Source organism: Oncorhynchus mykiss, chromosome 17 (assembly GCF_057628025.1).
Source record: "Oncorhynchus mykiss isolate SJ-2025 chromosome 17, ASM5762802v1, whole genome shotgun sequence".
Classification (NCBI taxonomy): Eukaryota; Metazoa; Chordata; class Actinopteri; order Salmoniformes; family Salmonidae; genus Oncorhynchus; species Oncorhynchus mykiss.
The window spans coordinates 54,007,087-54,027,833 of record NC_143038.1 but is presented as its reverse complement, the minus strand read 5'-3'; the positions used below and the strand labels follow the sequence as shown (position 1 = coordinate 54,027,833).

Below are 20,747 nucleotides of genomic sequence, written 5' to 3'. Positions count from 1 at the left end.
TTTGCTGTTAATCTAATGGAAGGACACAGAGTAAAATGTCATAGCAACATGATCTCATACACATACATTATGCTGTACCAAAGTGATTGGAATAAGGAGTGTTCTCCTCCTGGTCCTCCAATGTTTGGAGTGTGCCTGTTTGCTTTGTGTCTGTTCATCACTAAAACGCTGGCAGAAAAGGCAAGTGTAACTACTGACTCAGTGTGCCAAACCCCAGTCAGAACACTGACCTTCTCCTTAGTAATTCCCTGGTATTACTGTATTAGTGTGTTGGTGTGTGTAGTTTCTGGAGTGCTGCCATGGCTGGTCTGCCTCTGTCTTAGGATGAGGATATCATATTACACAGACACACACATTTATGTACGTACTCTATCCACAATATCTCTATCATTATATTTTATTTTGCATCTGGGATGTAAAAAGCAATCAATCCTAACATTATCAAAGTGCCCATCTTAATAAACATATTATAAATAATTACACGCAGGCATGTGCCTTGTTTCTTGTACAGACATAGCAGTTCATTTAATTTAAGGACAGACTCAAAGTAATAAAGATGCAATAGAAAAGGGAGCTAGTGAACATGGCACAGGTGCAAGCGCTTAGTAAATCTAGGCCCATGTTTGATGGACTCTAACGTAAACAAATACAATTCAATGCTTCGTTAGGCACAGAAGAGTCCTGTGGGAATTCATTCTGAAAAGGACAGTACTGTATGGAAACTGTATACACAGACCATTATAGCGTCTAGTCTCACCCGGCCTTGGTACGAGTGAGTAAGTGAGATTTCTCTGAGAGTAGACAATGACATGGTATCTCTATACACTTGAACAGGGAGTTTCGTAATTGCCTATGTTCCAAATACACTGACAATTCCCATAGTAAACCCAGATCTGAAAGCACTAGATAGGTGAAGGCCGTATGGAGAAAATACTTGCTCCCAGATTCTGCCAAATCCAGTCCTCTCAAATCTGTGGGATTTGGAGTCGGGAGTTGAGGACATGGATTTATTAAAGTGTGTTTGAACATACTGTGGCAACTATCTCAAGTCATTTCCTAAAGCCGCATGGACATCTGCCCCTCCCCACGCCAGCTACCCTATCCCTCTACCCCAACCCCCAGCCCTGGCAGTACAGATTTCCCCTGATTCCTGTCAATGGATTGGACTATTCCCACAAGGACCGGTACAGATTTTTTTTTTTTTTAAATGCGTGCACTCACTACTGTAAGTTGCTCTGGATAAGAGCGTCTGCTAAATTACAAAAAAATGGCTTGACTACAGACTCTACACTTAGAAGCAGTCATGTTAATTCTGTGGATGTGTTTCTTCCTTTTCCTTAATTGTAATGTGGAAGTAATAAATCCCTGGTGGGCATATTGTTTACTGCCTCACACCATGTTTACACATAGGCATGCGGGGCGGTGCTTTTTTGGGGGCTAGATGTGATACATGTTTATTGTATTGTCAGTGTGTAAGCGTTGCTGTCTGGTGTACAGAGTTGTGCCTTTTTTTCGAACCCAGGACTCCCTGGAAAACAGTGGCAATTGTGTGTATTTGGAACATAGGCAATTCTGACACTCCCTGTTCAAGTATATAGAGAGACCATGTCATTGTCTACTCTCAGAAAAATCTCACTTACTCACTCGTACCAAGGCTGGGTGAGACTAGGCGCTATAATGGTCTGTATATACAGTTCCCATACAGTACTGTCCTTCTTAGAGTGAATTCCCACAGGACTATCCTGGCTAAATAAATAAATAGAAAGATGCTTGGCCTCCCAGAAGGTAGGCTGACCTCCCAGAAGGTAGGCTGACCTCCCAGAAGGTAGGCTGACCTCCAATTGCTGTCCTTGGTGTGCTGACAGCAAAGCTAGAGTGGATGAAGCAGTTAGAGGAAGAGAGAGTGTTCCAGGATGGATGGGTGACTTGAAGTATTGTGAAGGTCACATCTATGAGACTCTGTGGTACTGTAGTTCACCCCAGACATGATGTCCACTCCATCTGCTCCACTACTGATTAATCACATGGGTCTGATTGTGGTAGGCATCTGGAGGTGAGAGGTTTGGCTGGCGTTCAGTCTTCATAAAATCCTGTGGCCCGGCTGGTCTGCTGAGACATCCCTCTCACCCAAACATGGGTTATTTATCAGTACTTGGCAGAGAGGTGAATGGGGCTTGGTAGGGTGAAGATCCACAGCTGATGATGGTTGAGTTTCTCTGTATATTGTATGGTTGATAAGGATAAATGTCACTTCCATAGCTATAATCTGTGCTATAATCATTACCCTGACCACTGATAATATCAGGGTTTCAGCTTAGTCCTCGATAGAGAGGCTGGTAATGGAAAGGTCATGTTGAACTCTGAACCTTGACCCCATTCAGGGCAATTACTACAGGGCTTTGTGGAGTTGTCTGTGACATGGTGACCACGGTAACAGTAACTTGGGGCAGCGGTGGGATGGGACAGATGGGGAGGAGGTCCAGGGGTGGGTTGGTAGACGTGTCTTTAGACATTAGTGTTTCACTTCTCTCAGATATCAAAAGCTGAAAAAAAATGTGTAGAGGACAAAGGAGAGAGACCACATGAAGGGAGCATTGATAATACATTTGAATTAAGAACAGTATCATGTTCCTTGGCAAAATGATGGCAGAATGGTTGGCTACCCTCCCCTCAACATGTTGTGAGTGTGTGATAAAGACTTTGATAAATTACTGATTTGATGGACCAGTGTGTTATTGTAAAACAAGTGCTTCCATTTATCAGACGCCATTGGGTTATAGTCACTAGCCTAAATCAGAGATAGGACTCTGCACTCTGCATAAAAGTTTCATTATGACTATACTGACTCGTGTCATCTCATCTCTGTCACATCACTTACACAGACAGCCCAATTCTGGTCTTTTCCACTGATTGGTCTTTTGACCAATCAGATCAGCTCTTTTGCCAATAATTGGGCAAAGATCAGAATAGGACTGCCTGTGTAAATGCAGCCTTTCTCTATCCTCCCAGTTAGACCTGCTCTCTTATCTATCTGCTCCTACCAGCCTGTGTATTTTGCTCGGGAAGGTCAATATACATTTACACAAGTGCCCAGTGCAGAATAACTGTGGCAACATCAGCCCAAACTAATTTCCTATCTATCTTTGAACATCTTTATTACTCCATCATTTATTTATAGCCTATCAGTCCTGTTGCCGTGTGGCGAGTGTAACACTGTGCATCTGTTTGCAGCATTATCAGGGATAATGCCTTTTTGCCATACAGCGCTTGCACCACTAATTCATTTTAATGCTTAAAAACATCCCTGTTGTTATTGTCAGCTGAGACTGGGAGACCCCAGTTTTTAAAACTTCGGTGAGGGCTGTAACTCACAACTAAGGTGGCCATTTTTTTTTTTGCCTTAAATGCTCGTTGAAGCATGCAAATAAAGATGTGTATGTTAAAAAGGGCTTGATATCGAATCATGAAATATGTCATTGGTAATGTGAGGACTTAGATATGAGTGTTGGGACAGGGGCTGCATAAGGCATTTAAATGATTTGTATGCTGAGGATGTTAGAGAACACTGGGTTTAAACCAGAGTTCATGTTTCAGTTTAGCACTGAAACATGACAGTTTTCTTGCACTGTACCCAATGATTTAGGAAAGCTTACTTGATACGTCAATGTCCTGATTGTGGTTTTACAGACGTGTTGAATACGTTTTATGTACACACTTTATTTGAATACTTATGAAATGCAGATTGTTATATTTAGTAACACTTGCTTATTTTCCCTCGACTGCAATTTAATGCATTGGACGGATGTAGGTGGAGATATGTCTACATAAGGGTGCAAATTATAAACACTCACGAAAGCTCTGACGAAGGCCTTGAGGCCGATACGTAAAGCTTCATAATACTAGCAAGAGCAGTGTGTGGGTTTATAATTGTTTAACATCTTATTAAATTGTTACCATGCACCTGTAACAAAGATAGCTCAGATGTGCAAGTGCCTTTTGAATTTTAACGATGATGTTGTGTAAGGGAAGAGAGACACTTAGAAGTACATTAATTTCAATATTTATATAAAGTTGTTTATTTTATAAGGGGACTGTGACAATAGAATTGTATGAAGTAAAGTAATATAATATGAGAACTTGATGTTAGGATGATTCCTATCACTCTGTTGTGTTTCTCTCCATATTGACTTTCTCCTGTCTGTCTGTCTGTCTCCTCTCTCAGATCAGTAAGCAGCAGCTACAGACAGTGAAGGAGCGTTTCCAGGCCTTCCTAAGTGGTGACACCCAGATAGTGGCAGACGAGGCCTTTATCAATGCAGTCCAAAGCTACTATGACGTGAGGCCCAACTCTGTGTGATTTTTGTTTCATTTTAGGTCTGTGTGGGAGTGCGTTTAAGTGTATGTTGTCTTTTATTTTGATTTGTATTCCGTGTTGATTATCCTGCTGTTTTAAATGGTCCTCAGCGGACGGACCAGTCCGTCTGGATATTTGAGGAGATGACTCACCTTTGTTCTGGTAAATGATGTGGAACTTACAGACAGGCTGCTTCCTTCAGGCAGTCTTATTAATGTTCTCATCCTGCATCTGACAGATTCAAATGAATTGGACTTCCCAAAATAGGCCTCTGAAATATTCAGTCCAGACAGCAGCTATGTGAGGTGCTAACCCAAATTTATGGACATCTTGTGCCCTTAGCTTTGAGGCTGACTATCCATCCCATCCAATCAGTCCACCTTCACTCTGAAATCACAGAAGGATGAGGTTCAGAACACTATTGCAAACCTTCCTAAAAGTTAGAGAAAAGGAGACAAGAAAATGTATTGAGCGAAAAGGGGATTTACTCTGCCTGTAGAATTAATCAATGTGGCACTTTAATAAACCCAAATTAGTGAATTGAAAAAGCTAAAGCCAGTTTTCCAATTTAATTAAAGCATAATGGTATTACTGTCTGAGTTCTGGATTCTTACACATTCCCACCTGCTCTGGAGACTGGAGGAGAGACACCTGGGGTGCTCTTTGTTGGCAGAACTCAGGATAATGCTACTGTACGTGAAAGTGACAATGTGTAGACAACATTTCAATTCTATTTTCTATATCAGCCGTTTCTATATTTAACACTCGCATTTGTGCAATGTTCCCTTCTTTTTGGCCCACTAAGAGCCCTGCTGCTGTTGCAGAACAAGTCAAGTGTCCAAAGTTGGCTACAGGCAGAGTGATAAATGTCTGTGTATCTGTGTGTCCATCCAGGCTCAGAGCTGTGGCCTTCTGTCTTCACCCTGCGTTAGGCACTGATTGGGAACAGAGAGTCTGTCACTGTGAGCCATAAGGAGGCTGCACGGTAGTGAGAGGGCCGACATCTGAGTCAGGCAGCCATTTGGGTCCTTCTCTCTTTCTATTTCTCTAACCCACAACCCTTGGCATGGAAAATTGCTTTGTGGGGATTGTGAAAAAAATATATGTGCAGATGGAATTAAACAGAGAAGCGCCACAATGTCAGATTGAATTGAAACTACAATAATTTATTTCCCTATGCACCTTTGTCATAAAGACCCAAAGACCGAGCTGCAGCTAAGCCTCAAAGAGAGAAACAATACTTCAGAAACCCTCTTTTGCAGCTGCGTTTTCATTTCATGTCCCTCCAGAAGCACGTGTCAGCCTGCTACCAGGGCTACTGTACACAGCTGCATGGGAGAACACCTCATAGAAAATAATGGATCATTTCCCATTCAGGAATTGAGTAAAAATGGAATTTATCCTAACCTCTCAACCACGCTGTAAGCTCGTCCTCCTGTATGTTCCTCCTGCCCTGTAATGTTTAATCCACATGCTTTAACGCCCTCTTTCTGCTCTCGACCGTGACAACAGATATTTTTGAAAAGTGACCGTGTGTGCCGGATGGTCCAGAGCGGAGGCTGCTCGGCCAGTGACTCGCGGGAGGTCTTCAAGAAGCACATTGAGAAGCGTGTCCGCAGCCTGCCCGAGATCGACGGTCTGAGTAAAGAGACGGTGCTCAGCTCCTGGATGGCCAAGTTTGACACCATCTACCGTGGAGAGGAGGACCCCAGGAAGCACCAGCAGCGGATGACTGCCAGCGCAGCCTCAGAGCTCATCCTCAGTAAGGACCAGCTCTACGAGATGTTCCAGTCCATCCTGGGCATCAAGAAGTTTGAGCACCAGCTCCTCTACAACGCCTGCCAGGTGAGATAGGAGCTTCATGTCATGTCCTTTACTATACATTTGTCTTTAAACACTAACACTTTCCCTGGTGGTGATTTGTCAGTTTCACTCCTTTCTCCCGATCTGATAGTTGACTTGAGCGGCAGTGTCACTCTTTCAACCCTCTAATGCTTTAACTTCAGGCTTGCTTCTCATTAAGTTCCAATGGGTTGAAATGGTAAAAGTGTGCCGTGAAAGCCTTTCAGGGTTATTAGATGAGTTGTCACCTGTCACAGGAAAGCGCAGCTTTCAGTGTGGAATTGAATACTCTTTGGGACCTTTAACCTTCGATCCAAGCAGGAAAGAGGTATGAATACGGCAAAGAAAATATGACCATTGTGAGATGGAGAGAGAGAGTGGGTGGTGTGCAGGGCGCTATGGAAGTAGAACAGTAGATGAGTGTGAGTACCAAGGTACTGTGTCACAAGGAAAGTGCGTGATGGCTGGAAGTGACTCAAAACACCTGCTAACTGCAATCATATTGTAATCATAGCGAATGGAATGGATAGCTATTGATCATTGTTGAATGGAGGGGGTGGGCTGAGAAGGCCGCCAGAATAATAGGGTGATGGTGGCTTTTAAAGAGGGGGTCCACATACCAGTCATACCGGGTTCAATGGAAGAAGGTATAGTGAGCCCGTTAGCATGTCTCAAGTCATCATCAAGCCTTTTGTCTGTCCAGGATTAACCATTCAGATGCCACACACACACACACGATGCTGGCCATACAGTATGTGTGTAGGCCTAGCCATTCTGTTATTAAGACCAGTGTATCATTGTAGTCCAGGCCAAGATTGAAATGACTTTTCTGCCACTGCTTCATTTAGTAATGTGCCCGGTCCACGCCCAGGTTCCAGTGGAAGGGCAGGGCCAGCCCATGAACATTAGCTCTGCTAGTGACTCATCGTTTGGCGGAGACATAGTAGGATGTGCTAACGCTAAATCTGCACATGGAATTAGTTCTGACATTGTGCAATTTTGTTGCGAATGGAATTGCCTACCTATTAGGCAATATTACCCCCTACTCTTTTCTTTGCCCTCTTTTCAAGAATAGGATTTAGTTGTCTTCTGCCACAGTTTAAAGACACATTTACTGTCAATATCAACACCCACTACACATTCAATCTCTGGCACACACGCGCACACACATACACACACCAGGGTTTCCGTTAGACGTCAATAGCCGGCTTTTGGCCAATAAAAAAAATTAAAAAAGGTTGATAAATAAAACTATTGCCTGCCAAAATGACCTGTTAAAACAATAACACTTTTTATTCATTGAATACCAGTTGATGTAAATACATTTGACCGTTATGCTTATCAGTCTATAAGTAATTTGCATAATTTAGTGGAATTAAATTGGCCTGTGTGTATTTTCATTAGTCATCATGTATGTTTTTTCTCCAACACAACTATCACAAGCGCACAGATTTCTCCTGCAGCTCCTGTGCTTTTATAAGCCCATTCATTGCACAACTATTCTAAATGCAATCACAGTTTTGGTGCACGATTAAAAATAACTATGTTTATTTCTCAAATAGTCATTGAAGCACACCTCCCATTCACCATTCAAGTGTAGGCACCAGGATATCAGCGTGTCACCCACCACTTTACAATGTGAGCTAGAGGCAATATGCATTTTGAAATCATACTTAATTGTTTGAAATCTGAATGTTTTATTTCATATTATAAGGCTGTCATGGAAATTATCACCAGGGACACCTGATGTCAATATTAAAGTAATCATTCTATATTATCAGCAAGCTGGAGAGATTCCAACAAACTTAATGAACCATAGTACACGTCGGTTGGAGGCTCTGCCGGGGCAGTCCTGTTACTTATAAACTGCTTGCACAGACAAGTTATATTTACATGATTTACATTATTCATTATTCATTATTAGCGTTTGGTTCATGCATGTGACCGACCAATACCTAACAAGGCTTCTTCTCTCCAAGCTGACACCTTGAAACTGAGAGACCCCTTTCAGTTCTCAAAGCAATGTTCTGGACATACTGCCAAATTGCTTATACTGATAGTGAAGATTCCTCCCAGGAAAGATCAATTAATCACTTGCATGAACCAAGTCGAATTGGTTAACAGAAAAGCACCTACATAAAATGTTTCTTCTTCAAATAATTGCCTCCACGTTTGCAGGGTCGGATTTTACCTTGCTTCAAAGTAGCTTTTGAAGCAAGGTAAAATCCGACCCTGCAAACGTGGAGGCAATTCTTTTATAAAGACTTCATAGTTTCATGTTTGGGGAAGCTTGGAGAAGCATTTTATCCTACCATTTCTACCATTCTGTATGCCAGTTCTGATTTTCATATGCGCATTAACAGTTTCATTAAAATAATAAAGTTTTTGTTTCTCAAAATCATTGTCACGTGGTTAATCATAAAAATCTGAATAAAAATGACAAAAATCAAAGGTAAAAGTCACCAGTCTCTGCCATATGGGCAGATTGATTCACCGTCATCCATTGACGGCTAAAAAAAGGAGCGCATAGCCTTTAGGCCAATGAAGCAGTAGACCTAGAACTTCCATTGCTTTTTCACACCGAGGATTGGTGCTTATCGAGGGGACATTGTTGCTCCCTCAACATTATCAGGAAAGAGAAAACAGACACATGGTCATTGCTCACATGGAGCACTCCAAACAAAAGAAAATAAAAAATTTGACAAATCTTGTAAATGATGGTTATGAAATAAACCACAACTTGTTTCTCACAAGTGTAGCAGGTTGTGAACTCTGCAAACAATATTTCCACTCTGAGAATGGTAAATTAATTTAATTAATACATGCATTAACAGAGATGTATGTAACCAAATGACAGGGATTAACTGTACATTTACTACTGATGACATTATCTTCACACATATTTTAGATTATTTTAATTGACAGCCGTAACTCAATTATCAGCTAGGCCTATTGCCACGCTTGCTGCCCAAATTGCGGGCTTCCAAAATGAGGGACAGAACAGCTGTCATCTGTGCCCTTAATCAGGTACCTGTCATCATGTACCTTAGGGTTGTGTGTTGAATGCTTTTGAAGGAGACTGAGAGACAGATGGTTCCCTCGCATCACATTGTGTGTGTGTGTGTGTGTGTGTGTGTGTGTGTGTGTGTGTGTGTGTGTGTGTGTGTGTGTGTGTGTGTGTGTGTGTGTGTGTGTGTGTGTGTGTGTGTGTGTGTGTGTGTGTGTGTGTGTGTGTGTGTGTGTGTGTGTGTGTGTGTGTGTGCGTGTGTGTGTGTGCGCGCGCACGTGTGAACCTCTCCCTCAGCAAACTGAAGGCTAGTAGTGCAATTCATGACTATGTACTGTAAACCTTTCTGTGTAGAAACAACCTTAGTGACTGACTAAATTAAAATGAGAGGTCGTCTCACCGCTGTGTGTAACCTATGATAGTAGGCAGAGACTCTTTGTCTTCTGAAGAATGTGTTTTAGCCTGTAAAGATGACTTCAGTTAAGGATTAAATTGAATAAATTCATGAATTGAATTTCAGTCCTGTGTGGCCGGTGTGTGCCCTGAGTGTGGGTGGAACAGCGTGGGTGTTGTTCCGTTTTATCAGATGGGGTTTGGTGTTATGGATGTGGTCGTGCCGACTGCCTGGCGCTGTTTTAATGAAAGCCTGTAATTGGTCAGAATGGACAGGCAACATCACAACATGGCTGATGTGACTACACTGCTGGCTGCCCAGGGACTGCTATGGAAACACAAATCCAACGTTAGATCAGCATGATAAATAAATAGTATCTTTATTAATCCAGCTCTGGTGAGGCAGATAATTTGCCTTCAGCTCTGCTCACACAACACGAACACACACCTTCCGGTTGCCAGTTCATCTCCCTCTTTCTTTTCTCTGGTAACCTTCTGGCCACCTGTCTGCCTCTCCAACTTCAAGGATAGGTAGGCCCCATACAAACACTGTCCATAAAGCCTGTGGAATCGGTTAACTATAAAACAATATCAAAACATCAACTCAAACAGTTGTTTGTTTGACAAAACCTTTTGCCTACCCCAGGACACAGACCATTTCTGGCAGAAGTCACTTTTATCAGTTCTTTTCCACTTGAGGTGGTACAGAAAAACAACAGCCGTCTTCAGAGTGAGTTTCTGTTAGATGTATAAGTAACTCAAGTCACTTACTGTGCACCTCAGTTAATATGTATATTCTATATTTTAGAATCATAAACAAGGCTATCAACACAACAATTTGAAATCCCTCCATTCTATGCATACATTTGCATACATTTGCAAATACCTTGCTGTTATCATACTACAAATAGAGATCTGTTTGAAAGTTTTGAAGTAGATCTGAATGCTGGACTTTTGTTTTGGTCTAGACTGTGTGGTGCTGTATTTTGCTATGGTGTGTGTGTGTGTGTGTGTGTGTGTCTTTGTTTGTGAAACCTTTCTGCTGTCAGTTTCACACACACTATGCCCTTTGTCTGCTCATTCATGGCTCCCATGGCGACAGTAAACATGGCCACCTCTCTTTCCCTGACTCCCCTGTCAGCTGTTGTCACCCTGCCTATATTAAACCAGACAGACCGGATTGGTTCCCTCCCACACATCACAACTGCTGCTGCCAGACTCTTATAATGATTGCTAAATACTGCACAATCTAAAACACTTGCCCCCCAATCACCCCTTCCCCAAAACACATGTAAATATTAGACTATAAATTGTGAATTCCTGTATTATACTTATGCAAATATATACACTACCGTTCAAAAGTTTGGGGTCACTTTGAAATGTCCTTGTTTTTTAAAGAAAAGCACAAAAAAAAATTCATTAAAATAACATCAAATTGATCAGAAATACAGTGTAGACATTGTTAATGTTGTAAATGACTATTGTAGCTGGAAACAACTGATAAAAAAAATAAAATGAATATCTACACAGGCGAACAGAGGCCCATTGTCAGAAACAATCACTCCTGTGTTTCAATAACACGATGTGTTAGCTAATCCAAGTTTATCATTTTAAAAGGCTAATTGATAATTAGAAAACCCTTTTGCAATTATGTTAGCACAGCTGAAAATTGTTGTCCTGATTAAAGAAGAAATAAAACAGGCCTTCTTTTGACTAGTTGCGTATCTGGAGCATCAGCATTTGTGGGTTCACAAGTCTCAATGTCAACAGTGAACAGGCGACTCCGGGATGCTGGCCTTCTAGGCAGAGTTGCAAAAAAAAAAGCCATATCTCAGACTGGCTAATAAAAATAAAATGTCTACACTGTATTTCTGTATCACTGTATTTGTACATTCTTCCACTGCAAACCTACCATTCTAGTGTTTTACTTGCTATATTGTATTTACTTCGCCACCATGGCCTTTTTTTTTGCCTTTACCTCCCTTATCTCACCTCATTTGCTCACATTGTATATAGACTTATTTTCTACGGTATTATTGACTGTATGTTTGTTTTACTCCATGTGTAACTCTGTGTCGTTGTATGTGTCGAACTGCTTTGCTTTATCTTGGCCAGGTCACAATTGTAAATGAGAACTTGTTCTCAACTTTCCTACCTGGTTAAATAAAGGTGAAATAAATAAATTGGGTCAATTTGATGTTATTCTATTGGACAATTATTTTAAACGGTCTTTATAACAAGGACATTTCTAAGTGACCCCATACTTTTGAACAGTATTGTGTTATATATACATTAATATTTTACTAAGCCATTTACTTTGTTTGTATTCTTATCTTGTACTATTTCTTATTGTTGTTGCATTGATGAGAATAAACCTGCAGGCAAGCATTTCGTTGGACGATGTATACCATGTGTATGCCGTACATATGACTAATAAAACTTGAAACAATATCTGAACACCTGTATGTTATGAAATTCTAACTCCTCCATACAGAGTTGATTTACAAGAATCTGAATTCACTGTATCCTCACCCAGGAAAACAGGGTAGTATCACAGCATCAGTGTGCCCCAAGTTGTCTGCACATAGAATTAACGATTGAAAAGACACTCATGCACACTGAAATATTTACGCTGGCAGAGCTGTGTGCGTGCGTGTGTCTGTGTTTTTCTTTGAAAAGTGGAAAACAGAAGAGAACAAGCAGATTAGGAAGACTGTAGCCATGACAATGGTAACAGACAGTACCATACTTGACTCTAAACTCAATCAAGCCAAGGGTCCTGAACTGGGATCTAAACACAATCAACCTTAATATGGACAAGTGTGAGAGGGAAAGTCTACATAACCCTTATCCACAATTTTCCCCGCTCTGCCTCCCTCTGCCTGTGGGTTACACTATATATTTTCCCCGCTCTGCCTCCCTCTGCCTGTGGGTTACACTATATATTTTCCCCGCTCTGCCTCCCTCTGCCTGTGGGTTACACTATATATTTTCCCCGCTCTGCCTCCCTCTGCCTGTGGGTTACACTATATATTTTCCCCGCTCTGCCTCCCTCTGCCTGTGGGTTACACTATATATTTTCCCCGCTCGGCCTCCCTCTGCCTGTGGGTTACACTATAGCTGTTCACACCCATGGAGGTTTTCACTTAAGGATGAGTTATCTGCTGCCTGGAGTGCCTAATGATAGAGTGAGCAGCCTTCAGACACAGAGGCTCCACGCTCTAGTGAGTGAGTGAAAGATAGATAGTCCAGCATGCTACTCTACCAGTGGACAGAATACACTATCGATTGTCACTCAGTACAATAATACGGCTACTACAGTTACAACACCATGATGCTCAGATGGATACTAGAGATCACAGACATATAGACTGACTGACTGACTGACTGACTGACTGACTGACTGACTGTATATCCCATACACACTGGAGTAGGGCTGCCAATAAAAAGTGTGTGGAGAGCAAGAATTACACTATAAGCCCTCGGATCACAGGTGTGAGTGAGTCCATCACGTGTGAGTGAGTGAGTGAGTGAATGAGTCCATCACGGTGCGATCTGGTAATGCACACTCTCAGACACAAGCTACTGTGTTACTGTACAAAACACCTTCCACTGTAGTCTGCAGACAGGGAGGGAGTGACCACAGGAAGAGGAAGAGAGGGGAGAGATGTAAAGATGCGAGATGGAGAGAGGGGAGAGAGAAGAAAGAAAGTGATCAGCTGTCCACACCACAGAACTGCAATCCCAACGGGCAGACTCTGTATAAGTTTCAAGTTTTAAAGCACAAGTACAGGGAAATGCCTTTCCTGCAAACTGTGCATATTGTTGGGGGAAGTGGACAATTCTCAGATAACATTCATACAGTACACGAAGAAAAGTATGGGAACACCTGCTCGTCGAACATCTCATTGAAAATTCATAGATATTAATATGGAGTTGGTCCCCCCTTTGCTGCTATAGCAGCCTCCACTCTTCTGGGAAGGCTTTCCACTAGATGTTGGAACATTGCTGCGGGGACTTGCTTCCATTCAGCCACGAGCATTAGTGAGGTCGGCCACTGATGTTGGGAGATTAGGCTTGGCTCGCAGTCGGCGTTACAATTCATCCCAAAGGTGTTTCATGGGGTGGAGGTCAGGGCTCTGTGCAGGCCAGTCAAGTTATTCCACACCGATCTCAACAAACCATTTCAGCAAAGACTCGCTGTGTGTTCTGACAGCATTTCTAGTCCTATTTTCATCCACCCTCTCCCTTATTTCCCATCCCTCTCTCTTATTGTTGTTGTGAAGAATGCCTCAGTGCCCTGGCAGAAGGTGGAGGGTGGAGAGGGTGTACGTAGCGTGGGCAGAGAGAGAGAACAGGACATTTTCAGAGAATCTGAGACAGAAATGAATAGAGGGATGGATGAAGTGAGGGAGGGGATGGGGTGAATGAAGAGCGAGACCACCATCTTATAATTCACTAATATTAAACACCCCCCCCCCCCTTCCCCTCTGGGTTCCCTGTCCCCTGGAGGCCTACAGAGGGAGGGAAGGAGAAGTAATGTTGAAGAGTTAATCTAGACACACACACGGACACAATCATAATAACACAATTCTCTCAGACACACATTGATAAACAGACACAGTCAGATGCATATGGTGTGGCAATCAGGTGCGCAGTTTTGGCCGGTGGAGATTAGGCAGATTTAATGAATCTAATTATGGTTGGCCTTGCTTACATCAGATCTGATTATATTATTACAGGGATATCTCTCTCTCTTTACTGCTCTGGTGTAATGCAGCAAAGACTCTCAGTAGGCGAGTCTGTGTGTTCTGCCAGCATTTCTAGTTCTCTTTTCATCTACCCTCTCCCTTGTTTCCCACCCCTCTCTCATTGTTGTTGTGAAGAATGCCTCAGTGCCCTGGCACTCTACTGGACTCGTTTGGCACAGGGCGTAAAACTCTGCCAGAGTTACATGCCTGTTTTTTATTCTTACTGTATTATTTCATGGCCGCAGGACTAGTCTGGTCTGGTCAGGAGACACATAGACAGTGACTCTGATGTAGTGCTGTTCATTGTGTGTGTGTGCCTGTCACGACTTCTGCCGAAGTCATTGCCTCTCCTTGTTCGGGTGGTGCTCAGCGGTCGAAGTCACCGGTCTTCTAGCCATCATTGATCCATTTTTCATTTTCCATTGGTTTCGTCTTGTCTTCCCACACACTTGTTTTCAATCCCATTCATTACCTGTTGTGTATTTAACCCTCTGTTTCCCCTCATGTCTTTGTCAGAGATTGTTTATTGTCAGTGTTGTGTTTATTGTATAGGTGCGCGACGGGTCCTCGTGCCCATGTTTGTTTATATTCTATTCTTATTAGTGTTATGGAGCATGTTACGTGGACATTCATTAAAATACTCCATTTTACACTCTGTTTGACTCTCCTGCGCCTGACTTCCCTGCCACCTATACACACAACTCTGACAGTGCCCTACCCATCCTGCTTTAAGAGCCCTAACGATGCCTCCGAACAGCCTGGGGGATTCGATTAGCATAGACTCTAGAGATCTTGTTGCATATCTGTGGCTGTGTGTATATGGTCATGCTCGTGTGGTCTGTGGATATGTGTGTGGTATATGTCAATGTACTTCAGTATGTGTATTCCTGCCAGTAAACGCACTGCTAGAAACCACATCTGTAGTCATTTGCTCCTCCATCCTCAGGGGCTGAAGGAGTGGCTGTGACAGATGTGTTTGTGTCTGCTATCATACTGCAGGCTCCCTGACCACTAATGACTACCCCTTTTCTCAGAAGACCCACCTCTGCTCTGCAATCTGGAGAAAGAGTCTATACTGCACATACATCTGATGAAGACAACTCTGATTTATAGTATAGTCAAGTGACAAAGTAATAGATCTGAACCAGGGCTGTAAACAAGCATCCTTAAACAGAGAATTTACTTCCAAGGTCTAATTCATGACAAACACAATCATTTGACAGTGGTTGAATATCGATCACCATTTCCAGGGGAGTGGAAGTCATGGGATTCAAATGGAAATTAAATTGGTTAGCCTACAGATCATCATATTGGTGGGGTGTACAGGTGTAAGATCTTAATTTGACCAGTTTCTCACAGCAGGAAAATAATCCTGCAGCAACAAGAAATGTTAATTATTGTGTGAATTATAATTAATGACAATTTTTGTAGGGTTTGATACATTTTTAAGTGGAAATTACAAACTGTGATGTTCTCAAATAATCGCATGGTATGCTTTTGCCGTAAAGCCTTTTTGAAATCTGACACCGTGGTTGGATTCACAAGAAGTTCATCTTTAAACATATATATAACACTTGAATGTCTTCTGAATTTTTCCAATCAGTATTTCTGTTTTTGAATTTGGAACTCTGCAATTTCACTGGATGTTGGTCTAGAGGTTTTAAACCTCAAATACACCACAAGTTTGCATTGATCAAATTAAGATTCTATATCTGTACATGTACGCTCCAAGTCATTACATCTTGATACATTCATACATTACTACAAACAATTTCCAATGATGATTATTAGGATATAAGAACTAAAGGTAATACTATGTCAATATCAAGGTTTGTAATGGAGGTTGTGTGTAAGGCCCTGCGTTATGCCACTAGGTGATAATAAATGCTGAATGTAAGGCTTATGTCATGATAACGTCTCTTGTCGTTGTGTTTGTTTCCAGCTTGATAACCCAGACGAGCAGGCTGCTCAGATCAGGAGAGAGCTGGACGGACGACTGCAGATGGCAGATCAGATCGCCAGGGTAAGACACAACCACCTCAAAGTAAAGTTAGACACCAACCTACCACTCTTAAATCACCTCACCAGAGCTGTTTCTGATACAGTAGAAGATGGTAGCTCTAAGGTCTATAAACTAAGTAGTAGTGATACTACAGTATCTGTGTGTTCTGAACCCTAGGCCCTCAAGCATAAGGCACATCTTTACATCAGAAAACTGCCTCAATAATGTAAGAGCAGAGGTAGACTCATGCAGGAGTACCCATAAATAAAGATCCTCTTTAAAAATACATTTATGGTTGTAGACTACACAATGGACGTGTGTGTGGGTGTGACTTATGTGTGCTTGCGTGCCTGTGTGTGTGTGTGTATGTTTCTGTGCCATAACAGGGCGGCAGGTTTCCCAAGTTTGTTTCCAAAGAGATGGAGGCCATGTTCATAGAGGAGCTGAGATCCTCAGTGAACCTGCTTATGGCTAACCTGGAGAGCATGCCCGTGTCCAAGGGAGGAGAGTTCAAACTGCAGAAGCTCAAACGAGGACACAACAGCTCTATCATAGACATGGGCCAGGAGGACGAGAACACACTGTCCAAGTCTGATGTGGTGCTCTCCTTCACTCTGGAGGTATGGTTGGTTAACACTGCAGCTCATACATAGCGTGCCAGAGACACTGCCTCCAGTGGTCATATGCAGAAGTGTGCTATTGAAGTAATCCTGACTATTTCATCTGTCAGGCTACATAGAAAATAACATTCAAGGCTCTTCTTACTTTAGAAACAGACAGACACTGAGAGGGAAAGTAAGAGAGAGATGTAGACTGAATGACATAGGTGGTTTACACACACAGAGAGAGAGAGAGAGAGAGAGAGAGAGAGAGAGAGAGAGAGAGCCAGGGAAAGAGGGAGATACAGTGGCTTGCGAAAGTATTCACCCACCTTGGCATTTTTCCTATTTTGTTGCCTTACAACCTGGAATTAAAATGTATCATTTGATTTACACAACATGCCTACCACTTTGAAGATGCTAAATATGTTTTATTGTGAAAAAAGACTAAACTTTACTTGAGTGTGCATAACTATTCACTCCCCCAAAGGCAATACTTTTTAGAGCCTCCTTTTGCAGCAATTACAGCTGCAAGTCTCCTGGGGTATGTCTCTATAAGCTTTGCACATCTAGCCCCTGGGATTTTTCCCCATTCTTCAAGGCAAAACTGCTCCAGCTCCTTCAGGTTGGATGGGGTTCCGCTGGTATACAGCAATCTTTAAGTCATACCACAGATTCTCAGTTGGATTGAGGTCTGGGCATTGACTAGACAATTCCAAGACATTTAAATAGTACCCATTAAACCACTCGAGAGTTGCTTTAGCAGTATGCTTAGGGTCATTGTCCTGCTGGAAGGTGAACCTCCGTCCCAGTCTCAAATCTCTGGAAGACTGAAACAGGTTTCCCTCAAGAATTTCCTTGTATTTAGTGCCATCCATCAGTCCTTCAATTCTGACTAGTTTCCCAGTCCCTGCCGATGAAAAACATCCCCACAGAATGATGCTGCCACCACCATGCTTCACTGTTGGCAATGGTTTTCTCGGGGTGATGAGAGGTGTTGGGTTTACGCCATGTATAGCGTTTTCCTTGATGGCCAGAAAGCAAAATTGTTGTCTCATCTGACCAGAGTACCTTCTTCCATATGTTTGGGGAGTCTCCGACATGCCTTTTGGTGAACACCAAACGTGTTTTCTTAATTGAAGCAATGGCTTTTTTCTTGCCACTCTTCCGTAAAGCCCAGCTCTGTGGAGTGTACGGCTTAAAGTGGTCCTATGGACAGATACTCCAATCTCCGCTGTGGAGCTTTGCAGCTCCTTCAGAGTTATCTTTGGTCTTTTTGTTGCCTCTCTGATTAATGCTCTCCTTGCCTGGAGTTTTGGTGGGCGGCCCTCTCTTGGCAGGTTTGTTGTGGTGCCTTATTATTTCAATTTTTTAATAATGGATTTAATGGTGCTCCGTGCGATGTTCAAAGTTTCAGATATTTTTGTTATAACCCTGATCTGTACTTCTCCACGACATTGTCCCTGACCTGTTTGGAGAGCTCCTTGGTCTTCATGGTGACGCTTTCTTGGTGGTGCCCCTTGCTTTGTGGTGTTGCAGACTCTGGGGCCATTCGGAGCAGGTGTGTATATATACTGAGATCATGTGACATTTAGATTGCACAGAGGTGGACTTTAATTAACTAATTATGTGACTTCTGGAGGTAATTGGTGGCAACAGGTCTTATTTAGAGGCTTCATAGCAAAGGGGGGAATACATATGCACTCACCACTTTTCCTTTTTTTTTTTTTTTTTTTACAAATATTTTTTGAAACAAGTAATTTTTTTCATTTCACTTCACCAATTTGGACTATTTTGTGTATGTCCATTACATGAAATCTAAATAAAAAATCTATTTAAATTACAGGTTGTAATGCAACAAAATAGGAAAAACGCCAAGGGGGATAGGCTCTGATGATTAATGGTCCCTCCACTCTCGTATACCTCAGACATGTTTATAGCAGCAGCCATTCAATACAGTCGTAATGTTTTAAACTCCCTATTCTGCTGCTCTCAGGGGACATGGCTGTAGTTCAGAGGGGCTGAGCTTATCGGGTCGCCCATGTTTGTAAAAAAAAAAAACAAGTCAGATGTTTCTTTACAGTAGTATCAGTGTCTGTAACAGTGCTCTAGCTCTAACTGATAAAATTTGACTGGCAGTATTCTCTCTGTCAGGTGGTGATTGTGGAGGTTCAGGGGTTAAAGTCTCTGGCGCCCAATCGAGTCGTCTACTGCACCATGGAGGTGGAGGGGGGGCATAAGCTCCAGACTGACCAGGCCGAGGCCTCCAAGCCAACGTGAGTGTGACACACACACACGCACACACATACACACACACAGGTATGCTGGGCACACAAATTCGATTAGAACAGCCTTATTTAAAGTGGCAATCAGCAGTAGAAACAACAACAAAGAGATCTCCCCGTTCCTAGTTTGGTAAAAAGCTGAGGGATGGGACTGGAGAAATGTAAACACTTTCAAATTCATAGACATAGCTATGAATGCAAGGAGTGACCATCCATGATATCACAATTATAGTTTAACCATGTTTTGAGGCTATATAGGGTTTGTTTACATTTACTTTGTTTACAAACATTGGCGTAAAACCAGCTTGTATTTTGATATCTGATGGGGTATGACAGTTCAACTAAGGTCATGAGGCATTTATAAGTTATATTCTTCAAGAATCAACAGGTACATATCATTAATTTATAAGTCCAATAATGGATGTAACAGCTGCTGTTTGCCTCTTTAAAAGTAAATACCTAGTTACTGGGTAATACGTTCAGTACGTTATATTTGATATATACAGTGGGGCAAAAAAGTATTTAGTCAGCCACTAATTGTGCAAGTTCTCTCACTTAAAAAGATGAGAGGGCCCTGTAATTTTCATCATAGGTACACTTCAACTATGACAGACAAAATGAGGGAAAAAATCCAGAAAATCACATTGTAAGATTTTTAATGAATTTATTTGCAAATTATGGTGGAAAATAAGTATTTGGTCACCTACAAACAAGCAAGATTTCTGGCCCTCACAGACCTGTAACTTCTCCTTTAAGAGGCTCCTCTGTCCTCCACTCGTTATCAGTATAAAAGACACCTGTCCACAACCTCAAACAGTCACACTCCAATCTCCACTATGGCCAAGACCAAAGAGCTGTCAAAGGACACCAGAAACAGAATTGTAGACCTGCACCAGGCTGGGAAGACTGAATCTGCAATAGGTAAGCAGCTTGGTTTGAAGAAATCAACTGTGGGAGCAATTATTAGGAAATGGAAGACATACAAGACCATTGATAATCTCCCTCGATCTGGGGCTCCACGCAAGATCTCACCCCATGGGGTCAAAAGGATTACAAGAACGGTGAGCAAAAATCCCAGAACCACACAGGGGGACCTAGTGAATGACCTACAGAGATCTGGGACCAACGTAACAAAGGCTACCATCAGTAACACACTACGCCGCCAGGGACTCAAATCCTGCAGTGCCAGACGAGTCCACCTGCTTAAGCCAGTGCATGTCCAGGCCCGTCTGAAGTTTGCTAGAGAGCATTTGGATGATCCAGAAGAAGATTAGGAGATGTCATATGGTCAGATGAAACCAAAATATAACTTTTTGGTAAAAACTCAACTTGTCGTGTTTAGAGGACAAAGAATGCTGAGTTGCATCCAAAGAACACCATACCTACTGTGAAGCATGGGGGTGGAAACATCATGCTTTGGGGCTGCTTTTCTGCAAAAGGACCAGGACGACTGATCCGTGTAAAGGAAAGAATAAATGGGGCCTTGTATCGTGAGATTTTGAGTGAAAACCTCC

The 20,747-nt window shown here is 42.3% G+C and overlaps 1 protein-coding gene across 2 annotated transcripts in view; it reads left to right on the top strand.

Moving 5' to 3' along the window:
• Positions 1–20,747, top strand: part of LOC110493244 (calcium-dependent secretion activator 1) — a 157,369-nt gene that overhangs the window by 27,660 nt on the left and 108,962 nt on the right. For both annotated transcript variants that reach the window (XM_036950557.2, XM_036950552.2), the window contains exons 3-7: positions 4,223–4,336; positions 5,867–6,199; positions 16,290–16,370; positions 16,736–16,969; positions 19,103–19,224. In XM_036950557.2, coding sequence (XP_036806452.2) covers positions 4,223–4,336; positions 5,867–6,199; positions 16,290–16,370; positions 16,736–16,969; positions 19,103–19,224 — 884 coding nt within the window. The remainder of the gene's footprint in view (positions 1–4,222; positions 4,337–5,866; positions 6,200–16,289; positions 16,371–16,735; positions 16,970–19,102; positions 19,225–20,747) is intronic.